The 21438-nt window shown below is 36.4% G+C and overlaps 1 protein-coding gene across 4 annotated transcripts in view; it reads right to left on the reverse strand.

Moving 5' to 3' along the window:
• LOC121378461 (EGF-like domain-containing protein 2) overlaps window positions 1–21438 on the reverse strand; it is a 111998-nt gene that overhangs the window by 9394 nt on the left and 81166 nt on the right. For all 4 annotated transcript variants that reach the window (XM_041506638.1, XM_041506637.1, XM_041506635.1 and 1 more), the window contains exons 3-9: window positions 19483–19731; window positions 15816–16037; window positions 13875–14093; window positions 8494–8535; window positions 7892–8017; window positions 3435–3596; window positions 1989–2200 (exon numbers count right to left, since the gene is read on the reverse strand). In XM_041506638.1, coding sequence (XP_041362572.1) covers window positions 1989–2200; window positions 3435–3596; window positions 7892–8017; window positions 8494–8535; window positions 13875–14093; window positions 15816–16037; window positions 19483–19731 — 1232 coding nt within the window. The remainder of the gene's footprint in view (window positions 1–1988; window positions 2201–3434; window positions 3597–7891; window positions 8018–8493; window positions 8536–13874; window positions 14094–15815; window positions 16038–19482; window positions 19732–21438) is intronic.

Below are 21438 nucleotides of genomic sequence, written 5' to 3' on the forward strand. Positions count from 1 at the left end.
TAATACGCTTTGTGACGCCATTCTTGAGAGAAATTAGTTACTGTTTCCGAGAAACACGTCAGTATACTTTGTAACGCCATTTTAAGCAAGAAAATAGTTATAATTACTAATTTTGACAAATATGTCACACGTAAACTTTGTGACGCCATCTTAGAAAAAACAGAGATTGATATTGACAAACATGTCACGCATAAACTTTGTGACACCATTTTAAAGAGAAAAAAGTGACACACCACCATTTTATTTTAAGACGCCATTTTAGAGATAAAAGAATCATACTTACCTTTATTTGACACTCAATAGCCGATCTATATTGTGTGCTGGGGTGTCGTAATAAACATATTGATGTACTTACCTTTATTTGACACTCAGTAGCCGATCTATATTGTGTGTTGGGGTGTCGTAATAAACATATTGATGTACTTACCTTTATTTGACACTCAGTAGCCGATCTATATTGTGCGTTGGGGTGTCGTAATAAACAGATTGATGTACTTACCTTTATTTGACACTGAATAGCCGATCTATATTGTGTGCTGGGGTGTCGTAATAAACATACTGATGTACTTACCTTTATTTGACACTCAGTAGCCGATCTATATTGTGCGTTGGGGTGTCGTAATAAACATATTGATGTACTTACCTTTATTTGACACTCAGTAGCCGATCTATATTGTGCGTTGGGGTGTCGTAATAAACATATTGATGTACTTACCTTTATTTGACACTCAGTAGCCGATCTATATTGTGCGTTGGGGTGTCGTAATAAACATATTGATGTACTTACCTTTATTTGACACTCAGTAGCCGATCTATATTGTGCGCTGGGGTGTCGTAATAAACATATTGATGTACTTACCTTTATTTGACACTCAGTAGCCGATCTATATTGTGCGTTGGGGTGTCGTAATAAACATATTGATGTACTTACCTTTATTTGACACTCAGTAGCCGATCTATATTGTGCGTTGGGGTGTCGTAATAAACACCTTTATTTGATGTACTTACCTTTATTTGACACTCAGTAGCCGATCTATATCATTTAAATATTTATTTCACCAGATATTTATATATTGATAACGTCAGGGTTGGGGCCCTGAAATCATTGTCTTACAATAGATACATAAACATAAAGTGCATTCAATAAAACTACTAGTTAATTGAAACAGTCAAATTTGGAGTACAAAATTAATGACAGAATAAATATATAATAAAAGAGAATTTAAAGACCTAGACAGAGAGAAAAGAAGAAAAGAAAAATCCATATTTCCAAATATAGAAAAGAAACGTTTTTGGCTTTTAGGTTACAAAAATACAAAAACAGTATGTGTCTTATATTGCAGTTATTTTTAACTATTAAGGCTAAGTTTAGTTTTCTAGACATCTTTGCCAAGGTGCCCAGTTTTCTTCAAACTGTTTATGTGAACAGTTTTTATAGAGTATGTATTTCTCTATTTGTAATGTATCTGTAATTACATTTTCAATTCAAGTTATATGAAGTATATTCTTTTGAAGTTTTGTTCTATATATATAATGCTTTACATTGACAATAAGCCAATTCACAAATTTATGATTTGTATGTATGCTGCCGAATAGAACCATACTTTTATCAAGCTGAATATGTTCGTCTTTTTGCTGTAACCAATTAGGGCAATCATAAAAACAGTGTTGCAATGTTTCTGGTTGCTGATTACAAAAGTTGCAAGTACTGGAAGCAATATACTTTATTTTATATAAAAACGAATTTGTTGGTATAATCCTATGTAAAATTTGGTACTGAAACCATAGTAGAGTTGGGTCTTTCAAAATCACAAATGGCAGACTATAATACTTTACCAATTTTGATGCAGTAAGGATATATTCTACCGTAAATGATCCCCTCGGGAGTGACTGTACAAGATAGAGATTCATGGAATCAACAACTATTTTGAAAAACGCACATTCGACTCTGTATTGTGTATCCATACGGTTTTTGAACAGATATTTACCTCGCTGACTGGTGTGACAGACCCGCACGTAACGTCGTTGTGGAGAATTTCTCTGACTTTTCCTCCCACGAACTGCGTCTGTGACGGCGACAGGGTGTCGTAGTTGTCGGTGATTGTACAGTCGGGTTTGTTCCAGACGTAGATCTGTCCAGTGAATGTGCCGTACGGGTTGATGTTGATGATCATCCGGTCATGAGAACACACCACTTTGTCTGGAGGAAAAAACAACAACAATTAATGGAGTCTTAAAGACACATTCACATAGATACAAGTGTCATATTTTGCCATTTTGACACGCACCTTTTGACAAATAACTACACATAAATAAATACTACACAGAATCTTAGCATACTTAACTGAAAAATATTATTTATTAAGGTGACTCTAGGTGGGAGCCGAATTCGAATCCAAAACTTTGTTTTGTTTAACGACAACACTAGAACACATTAATTAATTAATTAATCATCGGCTATTGGATGTCAAACATTTGGTAATTATGACTCGTAGTCATAAAAGAAAACCCGCTATATTTTCCCATTAGCAGTAAGGAATCTTTTATATGCACTTTCCCACAGGCAGAAAAGCACATACCACTGCCTTTGACCATGTGTGGTACGTTGGTTGGAACGAGAAAATCCCCAATCAGTTTAATGGATCCACCGAGATGGTTTCATCCTGCGACCTCAGGCAAACGCTCAACCGACTGAATTCGAATCCAGTAGATATCGATATGCTATTTACCTAATGGCCTTAAGATCACTGGGTTATTCACCAGGTGACCGAGGCTTGGTGTCACTACTTACACTGACCTGACTTGCATGACATTTATCGCAAAGGACACATCACTTAACATCGTTATACAAACAGCTGATTGTATTAACCTCGCACCGAGTTTATAAAACTTTAAAAGGCTGAACAAGTTAAACGATTGTTTTGTGCTTTATTATTCATTCGCTATTGGATATCAACCATTTGGTAATTTTTGACCCATAGTCTTAGAGTAACTCACTACATATTTTACATAAGTACCAACGGATCTTTTATATGCAATGTCTCATATATAGAACAGCACATACCATGGTCTTTGATATACCAATCTTGGGGCACTGGCTGGGTCTGCCGAGGAGATTCGATTCTGCGTTCCAAGCACCCCTGATCCCGCCACTTTCTAGATACAAATCTTCACCAATATATTGAAATTTTAACTTCATGGCAACGCATATAAACTAAGTGTATGTGTGAGTCATTCAAGATTGGATTTTACACTCAGTTTCTCAAGCACGGACCAAGACCTACGTTCCGCCAGCCGTTTTTCGTAAAACGTTTGCAAACTATTTTGACTGGTTTCCAATGTGGTCATTTGGTTTAATGTTTAGCATAAAAACCAGTCTAGCAAGCGTTAGCAACAAACAGCTGGCTGAACGTATCCCTGGTTTCATTACTCACATCGACCTGACGTGCACTTCGGGTCAGTCTGCGACTGCGCGTCCCACCCGGCGTTACACACGCACATGACGTCATTGTTGCTAGACTTGCCACACACCCCGTTGTTTGGCGGCCCACAGGTGTCAGAGCTCGTACACGGTGGGTTAGCATTTTGTGTAACAGCTATGAATGAATGAATAAACGAATTAACAAATGAATGAATGAATAAATGAATCAATGAATGAACGAATGAACGAATGAATGAATTTATGATTTTTTTATGAATGAATAAACGAATGAATAAATGAATGAATGAATGAATGAATGAATAAACGAATTAACACATGAATGAATGAACAAACGAATGAATAAATGAACGAATGAATGAATAAATAAATAAACGAACGAATTAATAAATAAATAAATAAATAAAATAAATAAATAAATAAACAAACGGACGAACGAACGAACGAACGATTGAATGAATGAATGAATGAATGAAGTTCTTATATGTAATGTCCAAAGATGTCTTGTTATCGTTAAAATTATCATTAATAGGCCTAAATACATAAATAAAACAAACAAATACCAACAGACTACGAGATAAATAAACAAACAAATAAACAGGAATCAAATAAATAAAAAGTTAAAATAAACAAATACATAAATAAAACAAATTTATTTAATGAATAGTTGTCTTTGAATTTAAGTTGATCCATATTTCTCTTTACCCTTCTAATGTTGATAAAAGCCAACAGATGTCGCCTGTGTTATGACGCTAATCATAATGATATACATGTATATTATTCGGTATCTTGTGTGCGTTAGATTTCTTTCTTACAGGTGTATCGCTTCATCACTGACACGTGTATTGGTTTGTTGTAGAGAGAGGAATAGCGCCAACAAACAAGATTATATAAGACGAACATACTAGCATCTGTAGTATAGAGTCTATACATGAGCTATTGTGGCCTATGTTATGACGCTAAATGTATATATATTCAGTATTTCAAGTAAAGTAAAAAGAAAACAAAATAAAACCCCCAAAGCAAAACAATAACAAAATCAAACAACACACAGAGACACAAACATAAACACAAACACACACATAAACACACACACACACACATATAAACACACAGACACCCTGCATACACACATACACAGGCGCGCACAAACATACACACACATACACCCTACATACACACATACACACGCGCGCACACACATACACACCCAACATACACACATACACACACAGACACCCTACATACACACATACACACACAGCCACCCTGCATACACACATACACACACAGACACCATACATGCACACATACACAGGATCGCACACACATACACACACACACACCCTACATACACACAGACCCTACATACACACAGACACCCTACATACACACATACACACAGAGACATCCTACATACACACATACACAGGCGCGCACACACATACACACACACAACCTACATACACACAAACACACACGCGCGCACACACACACACACATAAACACACAAATACACACCCTACATACATACACACGCACGCACACACGTACGCAGACACACGCACACACACACACACACATACCCTACATACGTACTCGCACGCACGCACGTGCACAGACATACCCTACATACATACTCGCACGCACGCACATTCACACACTACATACATATACATGTATGTATGTATGTGTGTGTGTGTGCGTGTGTGTGTGTGTGTGTAGGATGTGTGTGTATAATATGTAGTGTCTGTCTGTGTTTCTGTGTGTGAATGTGCGTGTGTGCGTGCGTGCATGCGTGCGAGTATGTATATAGGGTATGTGTATGTCTGCGTATATATATATATATATATATATATATATATATATTGCACTTTGGTCCTACGCTATTACTCAGAGTTTCACGCCCAGCGACGATCTTCAGATAGCTGGACTGGACTGGAAACTCTATTAACGTGCCCCTATCCACGAAGGTTCAGGCACGCCCACTACGGATTTAGCCTCTGACTTCGCCAGTGGCTAACTCCGGAGCAGGGGGGGGGGGGTAAGTTTGAGGTGGGCGGAATTTGGAAAAAAGCCATTTAGTAAAGTCAACGCGAGCGCGGACCAAATAGCAGACACTTCGCAAACTTGAAGTACACCGAGTGGGAGCCCTGCTCTGATTGGCTGAGTTTCGATTCCTCGGTGAAGCCTGTATTTTACCTAAGTCTACAAAGAGTAACTGCATCCAAATACATGTCCGGACTCTAAAATTTAACCCAAAATAGTTAAGACTGCTCGGCCAAAAGATTTTTAAGGTGATTTTGAGCAATTGATCGGGCGCCAAAGTAAAATGCGTTAGACTATTTATAAAAAAATAAACATAAGAATTTTGAACTGCTTCTAAAACGTTTAAAGTCTAACTAGCCCAAAAAAAGAGGTTGGTACCTGTCCTAGGAAAGGTTGTTAGCGGGGATGTCGTCAAGGAGAGGCGATGAACAGGGACGAATCCAGATGGTGGAGGGCGTGCCGGTGTGTGGTCCTGGCGATGATCTCGGTGAGCGGACGATAGTCTTCCCCGGCAACGGTCTTAATGACGCGGTGGATGGTCGGGTTGTCCATTTCATCGAGAAGCATCCCTTGGTGGAAAATTCCCCTCCGGCGTACGGTGAGACAGATGCCTCGCCCATCTTTCATCGTGATCCTGCGCACCGAGTACTCTCCTTCCGTCTGTGGCAGAGGTTGGTACGTATCCTGTAGTGGCTCACAAAGCAGCTGGCGAACATCCCCAATGTTGGTCTTGACCAGCCTCGAATAGCGCGTTGGTAGTTTGCCTGCCTGCAGTGACCAAGGCTGACCAGTGGGCGGATCTTCTATTGGCGGTGAAGTAGGTGTCGGCGGTTGTGTCGGCGGACTTGGCTTGGCTGGTTGGTCGCCTGGAGACACAACCGCCTTTCGTTTTCCAACGGCCACAAGACGGGCCTGGGTCTCTACTGCGCCACTCTTCCTGGGTGGGGGTGGCATCGCTGGAATCCCGGGGGTTGAAGTCGTCGGAGTTGTGGGGGGCGATTCCATCAGGGCCTGGTTCAGGACCGTGTCCGCCACTGGCGAGTCGACAACTGGATCCAGCAGAGCTGGAACAACTGGCCTCGCTGGTGTTGACTGGGGCTTGGGGTGTACAACGGGAAAAGTCGCTGCCGGTAGTTGAGCTACCGGTTTTGACCTCCCCCGGTCCGCTCCTGGCGCGTCCGTCTTCCTCCTCCTTCTCTTCCTGGGTGGTTTCTTCGCTGGGTCACCGTACACCAAGGTCACGGTTGCCCGTGGCCCGGTGTACGTGATGCGGTATTCCAAAAGTACTCCGTATGAAGCAATGAGCCCCCCCCCCCCCCAGGTGGGGCGGTGGGGGGGGGGGGTTTCATTGCTTCATAGTTTGCAGTTTGCGTCACCATCCGCCGGAACGGAAGACACAATCAAGGACTGCTACTATCGGAGATGGACAACCCGACATTACATCGAGTCCTGAAAACCGTCGCGGGACCACACTACCGAGCCATCACCAAGACCTTAGCAGACTCCGCTTACTGGCAGTTCCTCCCGCAGCTTGAGACCACCGACTACATCGGATCCCCCTAGACGCCAAACTTTGCTAGGACAGGTATCAACCTCCTTTTTGGGCTAGTTGGACTTTAAACGTTTTCGATCGAGTTCAAAATTCTTGTTTATTTTTTTATAAATAGTCTGACGCATTTTACTTTGGCGCCCGATCAATTGCTCAAAATCACCTTAAAAACTTTTCGGCCGAGCAGTGTTAACTATTTTGGGTCAAATTTTAGAGTCCAGACATGTTTTTGGATGCAGTTATTCTTTGTAGACTTAGGTATTTGACAGGCTTCACCGAGGAATCGAAACTTAGCCAATCAGAGCACGGCTCCCACTCGGTGTTACTTGAGGTCTGCGAAGTGTCTGCTATTCGGTCCTCGCTCGCGCTTGACCGCACTAAATGGCTTTTTTCCAAAATCTGCCCACTTCAAACTCAATCCCCCCCCGCTCCGGAGTTGGTCACTGGCGAAGTCAGAGGCTAAATCCGTAGTGGGCGTGCCTGAACCTTCGTGGATAGGGGCACGTTAATAGAGTTTCCCAGTCCCAGCTATCTGAAGATCGTCGAAGGGCGTGAAACTCTGAGTAATAGCGTAGGAACAAAGTGCAATATATATATTTATTACATGCTCTACTCTCTTTTAAAGTATTGAGCACCTTTCAAGCCTTTAACGATAACCACCAGTATTCTATATATATATATATATATATATATATATATATATATATGTTTGTATGTTTGTATGTATGTATGTAAGAAGAAGAACAACAAAACCCTAGAAAAAGAACAGAAGTTAAGAAACATTAAACAAAACAAAAAGCACTTAGCACGCCCATCCACTAGACAAAAGTTAGTCCCGCCCGAGCTACCCCTACCTGCTGCAACACGACAGTCAGGACCAATAAAACTGCTGTCACAGTCACAAGTTCCGTCGTCCTGACACGTCCCGCCGTTAGCGCAATCTTGACCCGTGCGCTTACAGTTGTACGAGCCAGACGTTGCTGCAAAGAAAAGTCTCCGTCAACGTAAACGTCTTACAAAGTATTGCTACTATATATACTGAACATTGTGTGAAAAACCAAGCTAAGTATTGGACAATGGATATTGGACCAATTCGCCCCACATGTCTGTTCACCCCCTCCTCAAAGTGAATTTTGGCTCCAACTATATATATGTCAGTCCGCCTCGAGTGTTTGATACATTTTAGAATTATTTGTTAGAGGTACACATGTGTACATGTATATACATTAATGTGCGTTTTACACAAAGTATACAAAGGTTTCGTAATGTGTTAATTGTTTGTTGAACTAGACACACACATACACACCAAACACATTTACGATGATCAGAATATTAATATTCTAAGGCAAATGTATACTTTGACAATATTCATATTATTGTCACTACATATGTTGTTAGTTTCTGGAAAATCTGTAACAGTGATAATGTAACAGACCGGTTATTAAAACGATAATACCTGGACAGGACTGCATGATAGTAGCTGTACCGTCCGTGGCATCTGAAAAACAGTTTTAAAAATCATCCATATGAAATATTAGTACATGTATATGTTTTTAAAAGTATGTGATATTTTGCAGATCACATACTTTCAGAATTTGATAACTTTGCAAATTAGATGTAAATTAATCGAGGTCCATAGCACTACGTTTATTAATATTTTAACAAACGTACAAAGTGACACTCCATAACTGACGTATGCATACATAGTCATCAAAAATATCAATAGCAACGTTACATTGAAAACTGTCCAGCGTTCAGAAAACGAAAAACGTTAAGCACTAATTTACTTTTAAGTAAGGATACCCAAAATGACGGTATTCTAATTTGATATATATGATACTGACGATACCAAAAAACACTCAGGTAATAGCCTGTATGTGTACGAATATAACAGCATTGGCATGCAGAGAACAGTACACGAGTGGCTGTTAGATACCATTTATGACGTGATCGAAATCATTTCTAACAACCGGAAGAGAGAAGATTAATATATATATATATATATATATATATATATATATATATATATATATATATATATATAAATTTATTGTCCCCAAACACAAGAGCAATGTCAAGGTTGGGGGCCTCGAATCAGTACTGTACACTTGTATGCTCTATAATTTTTTTTACAGAAATGTGTTTGTACTGTATGATATATAATTAACCTGTTTTTGTGTAATATAAAAATAAAAGACTTCTTTGAAAATACATAGATAAATCAAATTCGAACACCCCCTCCCCCCGAAAAAAACAAAACAAATATAAAATAAAATTAATAAATAAATAACTAATAATAATAATAATAATAAATAAAAATAATAATAAAATAAAATAAATTAATAAATAAAACAAATAAATTAATTAATAAAAAAAAATAGATGATAATATATAAATATATATAATTAAAAAACACAAAAAAACACACACAAAAACAATATTATTCTGGGGATCCGAGAGAAGAGGAAGAATAAAGAAAGGAAGTGAAGAAAAGAAAGAAGAAAAGAAGGAAGGGGAAGGACGAGTTTGTATTCTCTCACTTTGCAGTATGAGCATAAATAAACTCATCCACTTTTTTATGATATAAGATTTGTTTTCCTTTATTTTATATTTAAAAAGATTCAACCATGGTGTCCAATTTTCGGTGAATTCTTTATAATCACAGTTTTTAAAAAGAATGTATTTTTCTATTGCAAAATGTTGTTGTAGAGTATTTTTAATTGCTAATATATTTAAATTCTGGTTTTTGGTTCTCATTCTGTATATATAATATTTTATTTTAGTTGTAAGCCAGTTTACCAATCTGCTTTTTTTCACTGTCTATCATACCAAATATTATTATTTTCTTTTTTAACTGAAGATTTACACCAGTTTGTACCAAAATCCATTTTTCTACTTCTTGCCATAGTTTATATACTATTTTACAGTCATAAAAAAGATGTTGTAATGTTTCAAATACTAAATTGCAAAAACTGCATGGATTTGATTGTATATAATGTATTTTGTATAAAAGAGTATTAGTAGCTAGAATTCGTTGTATTAATCTATATTGGAACCACAATAGTGTTGAATATTTTAGACATTTAAATGGTAAAACATTATAATTTTTCCATTCTTGCGGTTCTACAATAAACCCTTCATTTTCATATTTTATTTGAGATTTTAGCGTTATAGGTTTGTAATTTATTAGCCTGTACATGTCATTGCAGCCCTTTGCGTTTTTTAGAAGTTTTAATTTTAATGGAAAAATCGGGTTATTCTTCGTTTTAAAACTATCACTTTTTAAATAGTGTAAATTGTATATGTAGCATTTAATTGCCTTTATTATTGAAGCATATTCTAGGAAATTGGTTTTTACTTTATATAATTTTTTGAAAACTTTTATATGTTATGAAATTCCCTTGTTCATCACATAAATCATTTAGAAAATATATTCCTTTTTCTACATACTTATTGTATACAAAAGGTTTGTGATCGATGAGTATCTCGCTGTTGTACCATATATTAACTCCTAATATGTCCTCAGTGCATTGGGGGATTTGTTTTACTTGAATTTCTTCATAGCTAAGTAAAACATCTTTCCAAAACATATTTGAAATTTTCAGTTTTTTTACGTTTAATAAAATTATTACCATATATTATAAGTTCCTTAATAGACATACCCGTTGAGACTTGGAATATTGTACTCCATTTTGTATCGTCTGTAATAACTCTTCTTACCCATGTTGATTTTAGAGCTATTATGAAATGTTTTATGTTTATCATTTTAATCCCTCCATCTTGATAGTCCTGAGTAATCAAATCTTGTTTCAATTTGTCGGGCTTATTTTGCCAAATAAATTTTAAAAATATTGTATTAATTTTTTTTATTACTATTTCATTTGGGTTAGGTAAGTAAATACAAAAGATGGGTTAATTTTGGAATAATCATAGTTTTCAGAACTGTAATTCTTCCCAGGACTGTTAATTTTCTAATCGACCACATTTTAATGTACTTTTTAATATCCTGTAATTTATTTGTATAATTTAGATCAACAATCTGTTCTAAGTTAACTGAGAAGTTTATACCTAATAAATTGAATTGTGTTGTATCCCATTCTAATTTCCATCTTGTGTGATGAAAAACGTCTTTTGAATATTTTTTGCCTCCTATCCATATTAGTTTTGTCTTAGCATAATTTAATTTGAGACCAGAAATATTTGCATAATAATGTAGTGTAGACATTGTGCTGTCTATGGACTCGGGAGATCCATCGAGAATGAAACTTGTATCATCTGCATATTGGGATATCAAATATTCTTCACCTTCCATAGTAATTCCTTTTATATTCTTAGAATTTCGAACTAAAATTGCAAGAATTTCTGCACAGATAATAAATAAGGGATCACCTTGTCTACAACCTCTTTCCAGTTGGACGATTCGGACAAAAATCCATTCTGCAACACACTTGACTTTGAATTATTGTAAAATGTTTTGATCCAATTCTTAATCGATGTTTTAAAATTAAAATGTTCAGTGCTTTATTAATAAACGACCATGACACAGAATCGAAAGCTTTTTCAAAATCGACCAGTAATAATAATCCGGGGATATTTTGTACTTCTGTATAATGCATAATGTCGAATATTAATCTAATATTTTCTCTAATATATCTACCCTTAATAAAACCAGTCTGGTCTTTATGTATTATTTTTTCAAGAACCTGTTTTATTCTGTTAGCTATACAACCAGAGGCCAATTTGTAAACGCTGTTTAATAAAGTCAGTGGTATCCAGTTTTTAAGATATTGTTTTGGTTTATTTGGTTTTGGAATGCATGTTATTACCCCTAATTTCTGTGCATTGGACTTCTCTTTAATAACGTAACTGTGGTTTATTGAGCGAACTATGAAATGCCCTATGTCAATCCAGAAAAATTTAAAGAATTCTGCAGAGAACCCACCCGAACCCGGCATTTTGTCATTTTTCTTCTTTTTTTTTTTAGAAAATGTAATACTTCTGAATATTTAATGTCTCCTTCAAGTTGTTCTGCTTCCTCATCGGTCAGTTTCTTAAAATTAAACTTAACTACATGTTCTATAATATCATATTCATTTATTTAACGAGGTGCTGAATAAAGCTTTTGATAAAAGATCTTGGTTTCTTGTAAAATTTCTTTTCCATTTTCTAATTCTATTTTTGTTATTAATTTACTATAATAATTTCTAGATTCCATATTACAAAAATATTTTGTAGGTTTCTCACCCTCTTCTCTCCATTTTGCTCTTGATCGAATATAGTAACCTTTAAGTTTTTCTTTCCTTAGTTTCATTAGTTCATCTTTCTTATTGTTTAACTCTTCCATATTTACATTATTTTCGTTTTCTTCTAAAACTTTTATTTCTTCACCTAGCTTCTTTTCATATTCATTTTTCTCCTCATTTTTAAATGCCGAATATGAAATTGTTTTCCCTCTAATTTCCATTAACAAAGTGTCAAGAAAAAGTTGATCATATATTACAAATTGCATTTCATCATTAGGCACTATATTTATATTTTCCCAATCATAAATTGTTAGCATGTACTGACATTTTACTTTATTAATAATTTCTTTAACATTTTGCACATATTCCTTGTCTGTTAGTAATGAATTATTAAATTTCCAGAGTCCCGTTCCTTTTTTGATTTGCTTTAATGCTGTGTGTAAAACTACTCCAGCGTGATCTGATCTGTAGCTATTTTCAAATGGAACTTTTTTGACAAACGGCATTATGTTATTTGATACTAAAAAATAATCCAGTCTAGCTTGTTTTATTGGGTTGGATTTTCTCCACGTATATCGTTTAAGATTTGAATATAGTTCTCTAAAAGGATCTTTCAAATCAAACGCATCAATATTTTCTAGAAGTTTTTGTTGTGTATTTGGATGGTTTACATATAAATAATATTTAGTATCTAATTTTTGATTTAATACCAGATTACAATCTCCAGAAAGTATGTATTTTTCATTTTCAAATGTTTCAATATCATCTAAGATATTTTGGAAAAAGTTTGGTTCATCTGTATATGGTCCCCTTCTATAGTTATATCTAGATGATTAATATTGGTTTTTGATTGACACATATTTTATTGGGGGATTTTAAAGAACAAATGGATTAGGCGCAAGTTATACAACTTACTAGGCCTTCTCCATAATACATACATGTTATGACAGTAATATATATTTGCAATTTAACTATGAACAAAAATAAATGTTATTGAAAGAGAGAAAGAAAGAATGAAGGAAACAGAGAAAAGACGCAATAAAGTTCTCTCTGTGTTCGAATGTTCGATGAAGGCATCGCAATGATTACGTAATGGCTACCAACAAAAAATATCCATACATTAATATTGTTAACAGCTACTTGTGAGATAAAAAACAACTAACGGTCACCAGCATAGTATTATATTTCTTACATATATTCACCCTCTCCCCCCAAAAAAACAACAAAAAACAAAAACAAAGAAACTAAAAAAAGGTTTAAAGCCAATTAAAATGTATTTTCGAAAATGTTTTACGGCTCTTGAGCTTTTACAGTCAACTTTAACATCACAAAATAACCTGTTTCTGTTGTGTTATTTTCTGTGAACGGCTCAGCGTTGACACCTAGGTCATCACTAGTAATCCGGTAATCAACTATCTTTAAAACCATATCCTACATATGTGGAATACCGACAGATGATACCATAAATATCACATATTGTTCTCTCGAATGTGTATGTAATGTGGTGGAATGTTGTTAGTCAAACATTCCGTTGTAATAAATCGTCATATACCGAAGTAATTCAATACAAATGATAATTGTTCGCGAACCATACCACCGGTACATGATTTCGTGGAGAAAGTACTTCCGACGTCGGCGGACGACGTGGCGGTGGCAAGGTGAAAGTAGCAGACGTTGTTCTTGTAGTGGACGGCTTCGCAGTTGTCGTAGTTGAGGCAAGCCGCCTCGCACGAGTCCACTGTCTGTTGTAGAGTGATTACGGCGGCATCAGTAGCCTTCTTGTCTGTCGTTGTTTCCATGCAACATCGGTTACCTGTGTGGTAGATTTTACACAACATCGGTTACCTGTGTGTGGTAGATTTTACACAACATCGGTTATCTGTGTGGTACATTTTACACAACATCGGTTACCTGTGTGGTACATTTTACACAACATCGGTTACCTGTGTGGTAGATTTGACAAAAGATCGGTTACCTGGGTGGTAGATTATATAAAACATCGGTTACCTGGGTGGCAAATTTTACACAACATCGGTGACCTGGGTGGTAAATTTTACACAACATCGGTTACCTGTGTGGTAGATTTTACAAAAGATCGGTTACCTGGGTGGTAGATTATATAAAACATCGGTTACCTGGATGGCAGATTTTACACAACATCGGTGACCTGGGTGGTAGATTTTACAAAACATAGGTTACCTGGGTGGTAGATTTTACAAAACATAGGTTACCTGGGTGATAGATTTTACACAACATCGGTTACCTGGGTCGTAGATTTTACACAACATCGGTTACCTGGGTCGTAGATTTTACATAAAATAAACTATCGTTGTTAACTTGAATATAATTAAAACCAAACATTGTGAATATTGCTAAAGCAATACATGCTCCATACCGGGCACAACATTTCGTTATATCTTCTAAATTCAAGGGCCATACAGTTGGTCAATCTCCATGACAATTAAATATAATCGTTAACAGTACATGATAAAGCTATATATAAAATTTCATTTCAATATCTTCAGGCATTGCAAAAAAAATACCCCCCCCCCCCCCCCCCTAAAAAAAAAAAAAAACACCCCACAAAAAACCCCCACAAAAAACCACCAAACCCCCCCCCCCCCCCCCACACAACAACAACAAAGAGAAAACAAACAACTCCAAAGGTCTGGAAAACAAATGTTCATATCTCCTAACTTCAAGAGCCATAACTGTGTCAAAAATTAGTAAATAGTCATGAAAGTCAAACGTGATCTGTTATAGAACATGATAAAGTTATAGACACAATTTCAGCTTAATATCTTGAGGTATTGCAAACAAAAGAAAGAAAAAAGAAATCCGGAAAACACCTTTTCGTATATCGTAAGTTCAACAGCCATAACTCTGTCAAAAATGGGTAAATCGCCATGAAAGGCTCAATATCTCAAGGCATTGTCAAAATTTCAACTGAATATCTCAATACATTTTTAAAACAAACATCTGGAAAACTATATGTGGTACCGACTGACGGACAGGCAGATGGACAGATGAAACCTATAGTCCCATCCGGTTCGACCGGTTGGAGACTAAAAGAACAGATCGCCCATTGATTTAGAAAACGTCACAAGGAAAAAGAAAGAAAGAAAGTCACAGAAAACAGATGTAACAAAAATCTGGCAGAAAGAAAATACACCATAACTAAAAGAAGGGCTTGTAAATCGTTTATAATTAAACTCTTTTCACGAATTGTGCATGTGCATGTGCTTGCGTTCAAGCAATTTGTTCTCTCCCTCCCCCTCTCTCCCCACCTCATCTCTAACTCTCTCTCTCTCTCTCTCTCTCTCTCTCTCTCTCTCTCTCTCTCTCTCTCTCTCTCTCTCTCTCTCTCTCTCTCTCTCTCTCTCTCTCTCTCTGTTTACAGTAATTCCTGTAATGGCACATGATATGAATATGAATAAAATAAAATAAAATGGATATAATATATACTCTGTATATGTAAACCAGTGGTGTCGTTAAATAGAACACATTCTTATTTCACCTACTATAAGGCACTTACCGTTGCGGCAGGTTGTTTTGTAGTAGTCGACGTTGTCTGACTGTGTCGTCGACGTCACTGCACTGAAGATGCTACAGACGCCGTTGTTGTAAGAAACGGCTTCGCAGTCTCCAAGGTATTTGCAAACCCCGCTACAGTCCCCCGTCGACGACATTGGAACCGCCACCACAGAGGAGCTGGTACCCGCCGTGCCTGACGTTCTTGTCGACATGGTGCAGGCATCTTAAACACAGACAGAGAAATGTCTATTTATTGTCGACATGGTACAGACATCTTAAACATAGACAGAGAAATGTGAGGTTACTGTCGACATAGTACAGACATCTTAAACACAGACAGAGAAATGTGAGGTTACTATCGACATGGTACAGACATCTTAAACACATATAGAGAAATGTGAGGTTACTGTCGACATGGTACAGACATCTTAAACACAGACAGAGAGATGTGAGGTTACTGTCGACATAGTACGGACATCTTAAACAGAGACAGAGAAATGTGAGGTTACTGTCGACATGGTACACACATCTTAAACACAGACAAATGTGAGGTTACTGTCGACATAGTAGAGACATCTTAAATACAGACAGAGAAACATGAAGTTATTGTCGACATAGTAGAGACATCTTAATACAGACAGAGACTTGTATTTATTGTTGAAATGGTACAACCATCTTATACACGGAGACGTGTATTTATTGTTGACATTATAACATACATACTTATTAAACACAGACACGGAAACGTATTTTTTACTGTTGGAATTGTACAAAACATTTTAACACAGAGAAACGAGAATATATTGTCGACATTAAACACAGAGAAGGAAACGTGAATCTATTGTCGACATTGTATAGACATCTTAAACACAGACATCTTAAACATTTGAATAGACATCTTAAACACAGAGTGACGTGATTTTTTTGGTGACATTGTATAAACATTTTAAGAACAAACAGAGAAACGTATATTTATTGTTGACATTGTATAGACACTTAAACATTGTATAGACATCTTAAACAGACAGAAAAAACGTAAATTTATTGTTAACATTGTATATACATCTTAAACGCAAACAGAGAAACGTGAATTTATTGTTAACATTGCATATGCATCTTAAACACAAACAGACGAACGTAAATTTATTGTTAACATTGCATATGCATCTTAAACACAAACAGAGGAACGTAAATTTATTGTTAACATTGTATATACATCTTAAACACAAACAGAGAAACGTGCATTTATTGTTAACATTGCATATGCATCTTAAACACAAACAGAGAAACGTGAATTTATTTATTGTCGACACTGTACAGACAACTTAAACAGACAGAAATGTGAATTTGTTATCAGCATTGTACAGGATATTAAACACAGACAGAGAAACGTTATTTTATGTCAACACTATACAGACATAGTAACCAGAGAGAGAAACCTCAATGTATTGTCGACATTGTACAGTATACTAAATACAGATAGAGAAACATGTCGACATTGTACAGAATCTTAAACACAGACAACGAAACCTGGATGCATTGTCAAAATTGTACAGGATCTTAAACACAGACAACGAAACCTGAATGTATTGTCGAAATTGTACAGGATCTTAAACACAGACACAAAAAGCGAATTGTTATCGTTATTGTACAAACATCGTATTACAGACAAAGAAAAACGTTGAATTTATTGTTGACACCTTTATTATTGTGTACAGACAGACAAAGGCCTATGTACAGACATCCGCGTATTCACAGACAAAGAAACGTGAATTTATTGATATTGTACAGACATCCGCGTATTCACAAAGAAATGTGCATTTATTGCCATTGTACAGACATCCGCGTATTCACAGACAAAGAAACGTGAATTTATTGCCATTGTACAGACATCCGCGTATTCACAGACAAAGAAACGTGAATTTATTGCCATTGTACAGACATCCGCGTATTCACAGACAAAGAAACGTGAATTTATTGCCATTGTACAGACATCCGCGTATTCACAGACAAAGAAACGTGAATTTATTGATATTGTACAGACATCCGCGTATTCACAGACAAAGAAACGTGAATTATTGACATTGTACAGACATCCGCGTATTCACAGACAAAGAAACGTGAATTTATTGATATTGTACAGACATCCGCGTATTCACAGACAAAGAAACGTGAATTTATTGATATTGTACAGACATCCGCGTATTCACAGACAAAGAAACGTGAATTTATTGATATTGTACAGACATCCGCTTATACACAGACAAAGAAACGTGAATTTATTGCCATTGTACAGACATTTATTGTATTACACAGCGTATTCACAGACAAAGAAACGTGAATTTATTGCCATTGTACAGACATCCGCGTATTCACAGACAAAGAAACGTGAATTTATTGCCATTGTACAGACAGACATGATATTGTACAGACATCCGCGTATTCACAGACAAAGAAACGTGAATTTATTGCCATTGTACAGACATCCGCGTATTCACAGACAAAGAAAGTGTGAATTTATTGCCATTGTACAGACATCCGCGTATTCACAGACAAAGAAACGTGAATTTATTGATATTGTACAGACATCCGCGTATTCACAGACAAAGAAACGTGAATTTATTGATATTGTACAGACATCCGCGTATTCACAGACAAAGAAACGTGAATTTATTGCCATTGTACAGACATCCGCGTATTCACAGACAAAGAAACGTGAATTTATTGCCATTGTACAGACATCCGCGTATTCACAGACAAAGAAACGTGAATTTATTGCCATTGTACAGACATCCGCGTATTCACAGACAAAGAAATGTGCATTTATTGCCATTGTACAGACATCCGCGTATTCACAGACAAAGAAACGTGAATTTATTGCCATTGTACAGACATCCGCGTATTCACAGACAAAGAAACGTGAATTTATTGCCATTGTACAGACATCCGCGTATTCACAGACAAAGAAACGTGAATTTATTGATATTGTACAGACATCCGCGTATTCACAGACAAAGAAATCTGACATTGAAATTGTTTTGAACTGCATGGAGTAGTTATTGGTGGTGTGTAACCTTAAACATTTTTGACATTATAAAGGCATCTTATACACAGTGAATATTTAATTTATTATTGTTATTGCACATATATACATCGTTGCACAGGCATCTTAAACACAGTGAAAAATATAATGTATTGTTTTTGTTGTGCTGAAATTGTAAGCGTTGTGAAAGTGTATTCACTGTTGACATAGCACATGTTAGTTTCGGTGTACAGACATGTTTTAAGCAGTGAAAAATGAATTTTCATTTGTTCTTGATGGAGCGTAACCGTGAAAAGTGCATTTATTGTGCAGACACAATGGAAAGTGAATTACTGCCGTCAGTTGTGGACATATTAAACACATCTTAAAAGTGAATGATATTATATTGTTGTTATTGTAAAGGTATTCGAAAAGCTTAGGAAACTGAATTAGTGTTGGTGTGGTACGTGCTATCATTTGTGTAGGGGGGGGGGGGGGGGCAGGCTGGCTTTTGCCCGAATTAAACGAAAATGCCCGAATCTGAATAACATCATTTATTCATAGCAATAAACGAATTACTGAATGTGCACGCTAAAAACTATGACCTGACTACCTGACTACCTGGCCTCAGATAAAGTAAGCCTACCTGGTGTGCATGTTCTTATGTAGTGATTGGAAGCAGCATGGTTGGAAAGGGTTTGGCTTGTGGTGTATTTAAAACAGTAGCCGCCTTTCCTATCGAAGGCAACGCACGGTTTGCCGTCAGTCCCAGGCAGTGTGTCGCACCACTCCTTGCACTGACTAAGGCTAGCGGGTCCAGGATAACGACCTTTATAGTGAACTTGCTGCCCCTCTTTGGCCTGAAACACGCTGTACGTGCACGATCCTTCTGCAGCTGGAAGAAAAGTTGAGAGAACATTGATTTAAATTAATGGATGTCAAACATTTGGAAATTCTGATATAGTCTTAGAGAGGAAATCCGCTATATTTTATTGTATTGGTAGCAAGGGATGGTTGCTTTTCTTGTTGTTGGGTTTTTTTGTTGTTTTTGTTTTGTTGTTTTTGTTTTGTAGTTTTTGTTTTCTTTTAATTTGTTTAATTCTCTTATATGCACGGTGGACAGATAATAGCACATGTCACGGCCTTTGGTATACCAGTCGTGATGTACTGGTTGGAACTAGAAATAGCCCAATGGGACTACCGACAGGGATCGATCCCAGGTCGACCGAGCACCAGGACATCGCTTTACTACTGGGATTTCTAGGTAAAACGGAGGTCACCATTCGTGAATACATTGATGCTGTTAATAACATAAATGAATGCCACTTTGGATTTCTTCAACCGGCATATATGGTTGATTGATTGATCAGCTTGACGAATTAATATGGTTGGGTTATGAAATATTTGTTTATGTGCTAAAAACGTTCATTCATTAATTCGGTAATGAATTAAATAAAATAAAAATGTGTTTTTTTTATACGAGTTGTGTATATATTTGTATGCGTATGTATACATGTTTATGTGTCTATGCACACATACAGATACATTTATTTATTTATTTATTTATTTGTTTATGATTACCATTACATTTAATGATTGTTATTAGTATTGGTGATAGTAGTACTACGATATTGCTAGTACTACTAGTACTACTACTAGGTATGACAAAGTTTAACGTCACTTTGCGCTGCATATCTGCCACCAGCTTAAATTACTCACCTTTCAACACAAATATTACAGCTTCCCAATGAAGTGCAGTGATATTAAATAGATGTACATACACAGCGTTTTATCGTCTTTCATACAGATATAATTATTTAATTTGTAATTCGGTTAAAACTACACCAATAACGATTTTCAAGAGAGCTCTGTCAATGACGTCGCGTAACAAGTATGACGTTGCGGCCATTTTTACAGCTGATAGGGTCACATGATAATTTTGTCTTAACGCGGCGTCTGACGTCAATGGCTTCTTTTAGAAGTATTTTGAGGGATTTAAGACGTGGCTCATTATAGAGAAAGGTCGATTTTGTCACTGATAAGGAAATGTGATATTTTAAATGTACTTTGAAAAACACTGAACTTCAAATGAATTTTGAATATATTTCTATACTTTGTCACATCGAGTTCACATATTCAGTTGTTCAATTGAACCTATTTCTATGTTTTCTTTGAAGTTTCAAGTCTTTTCACCCTAGCGCATTTGAGCGCAAGGCGTTCTAACTGGGGTTGTCTCAGCAGTCATGGCGGCAGCCATTTTATCAATCACATAATGCATCGCTTCAAGGTGCCTAGTATGTTACATGTGTTTTAGTTTTTTTAAATAAATATTTGGGCCTAAGTTGCTGATATTGCGTTTTGTTATAACTGACCATGTGTCAAATATCGGAGGTGAATCTAGCCCAAATACATTATGGCTAGCGAGCTTTCGCCCACAATTACATTGTTTGGGTTGTTTCTTGCATGGAAATGGTCTTCCTTTTTTAAAAGCTGCAATCTCGCCTCACATTAATTGGCATAACTTCATAGAAACACACCTACAGTTTTTATAAAGAATTGTGTGTGACAGTAACACAATTTTAATAGTTAAATAAAAAAGAAG

Source organism: Gigantopelta aegis, chromosome 8, assembly GCF_016097555.1.
Source record: "Gigantopelta aegis isolate Gae_Host chromosome 8, Gae_host_genome, whole genome shotgun sequence".
NCBI lineage: Eukaryota > Metazoa > Mollusca > Gastropoda > Neomphalida > Peltospiridae > Gigantopelta > Gigantopelta aegis.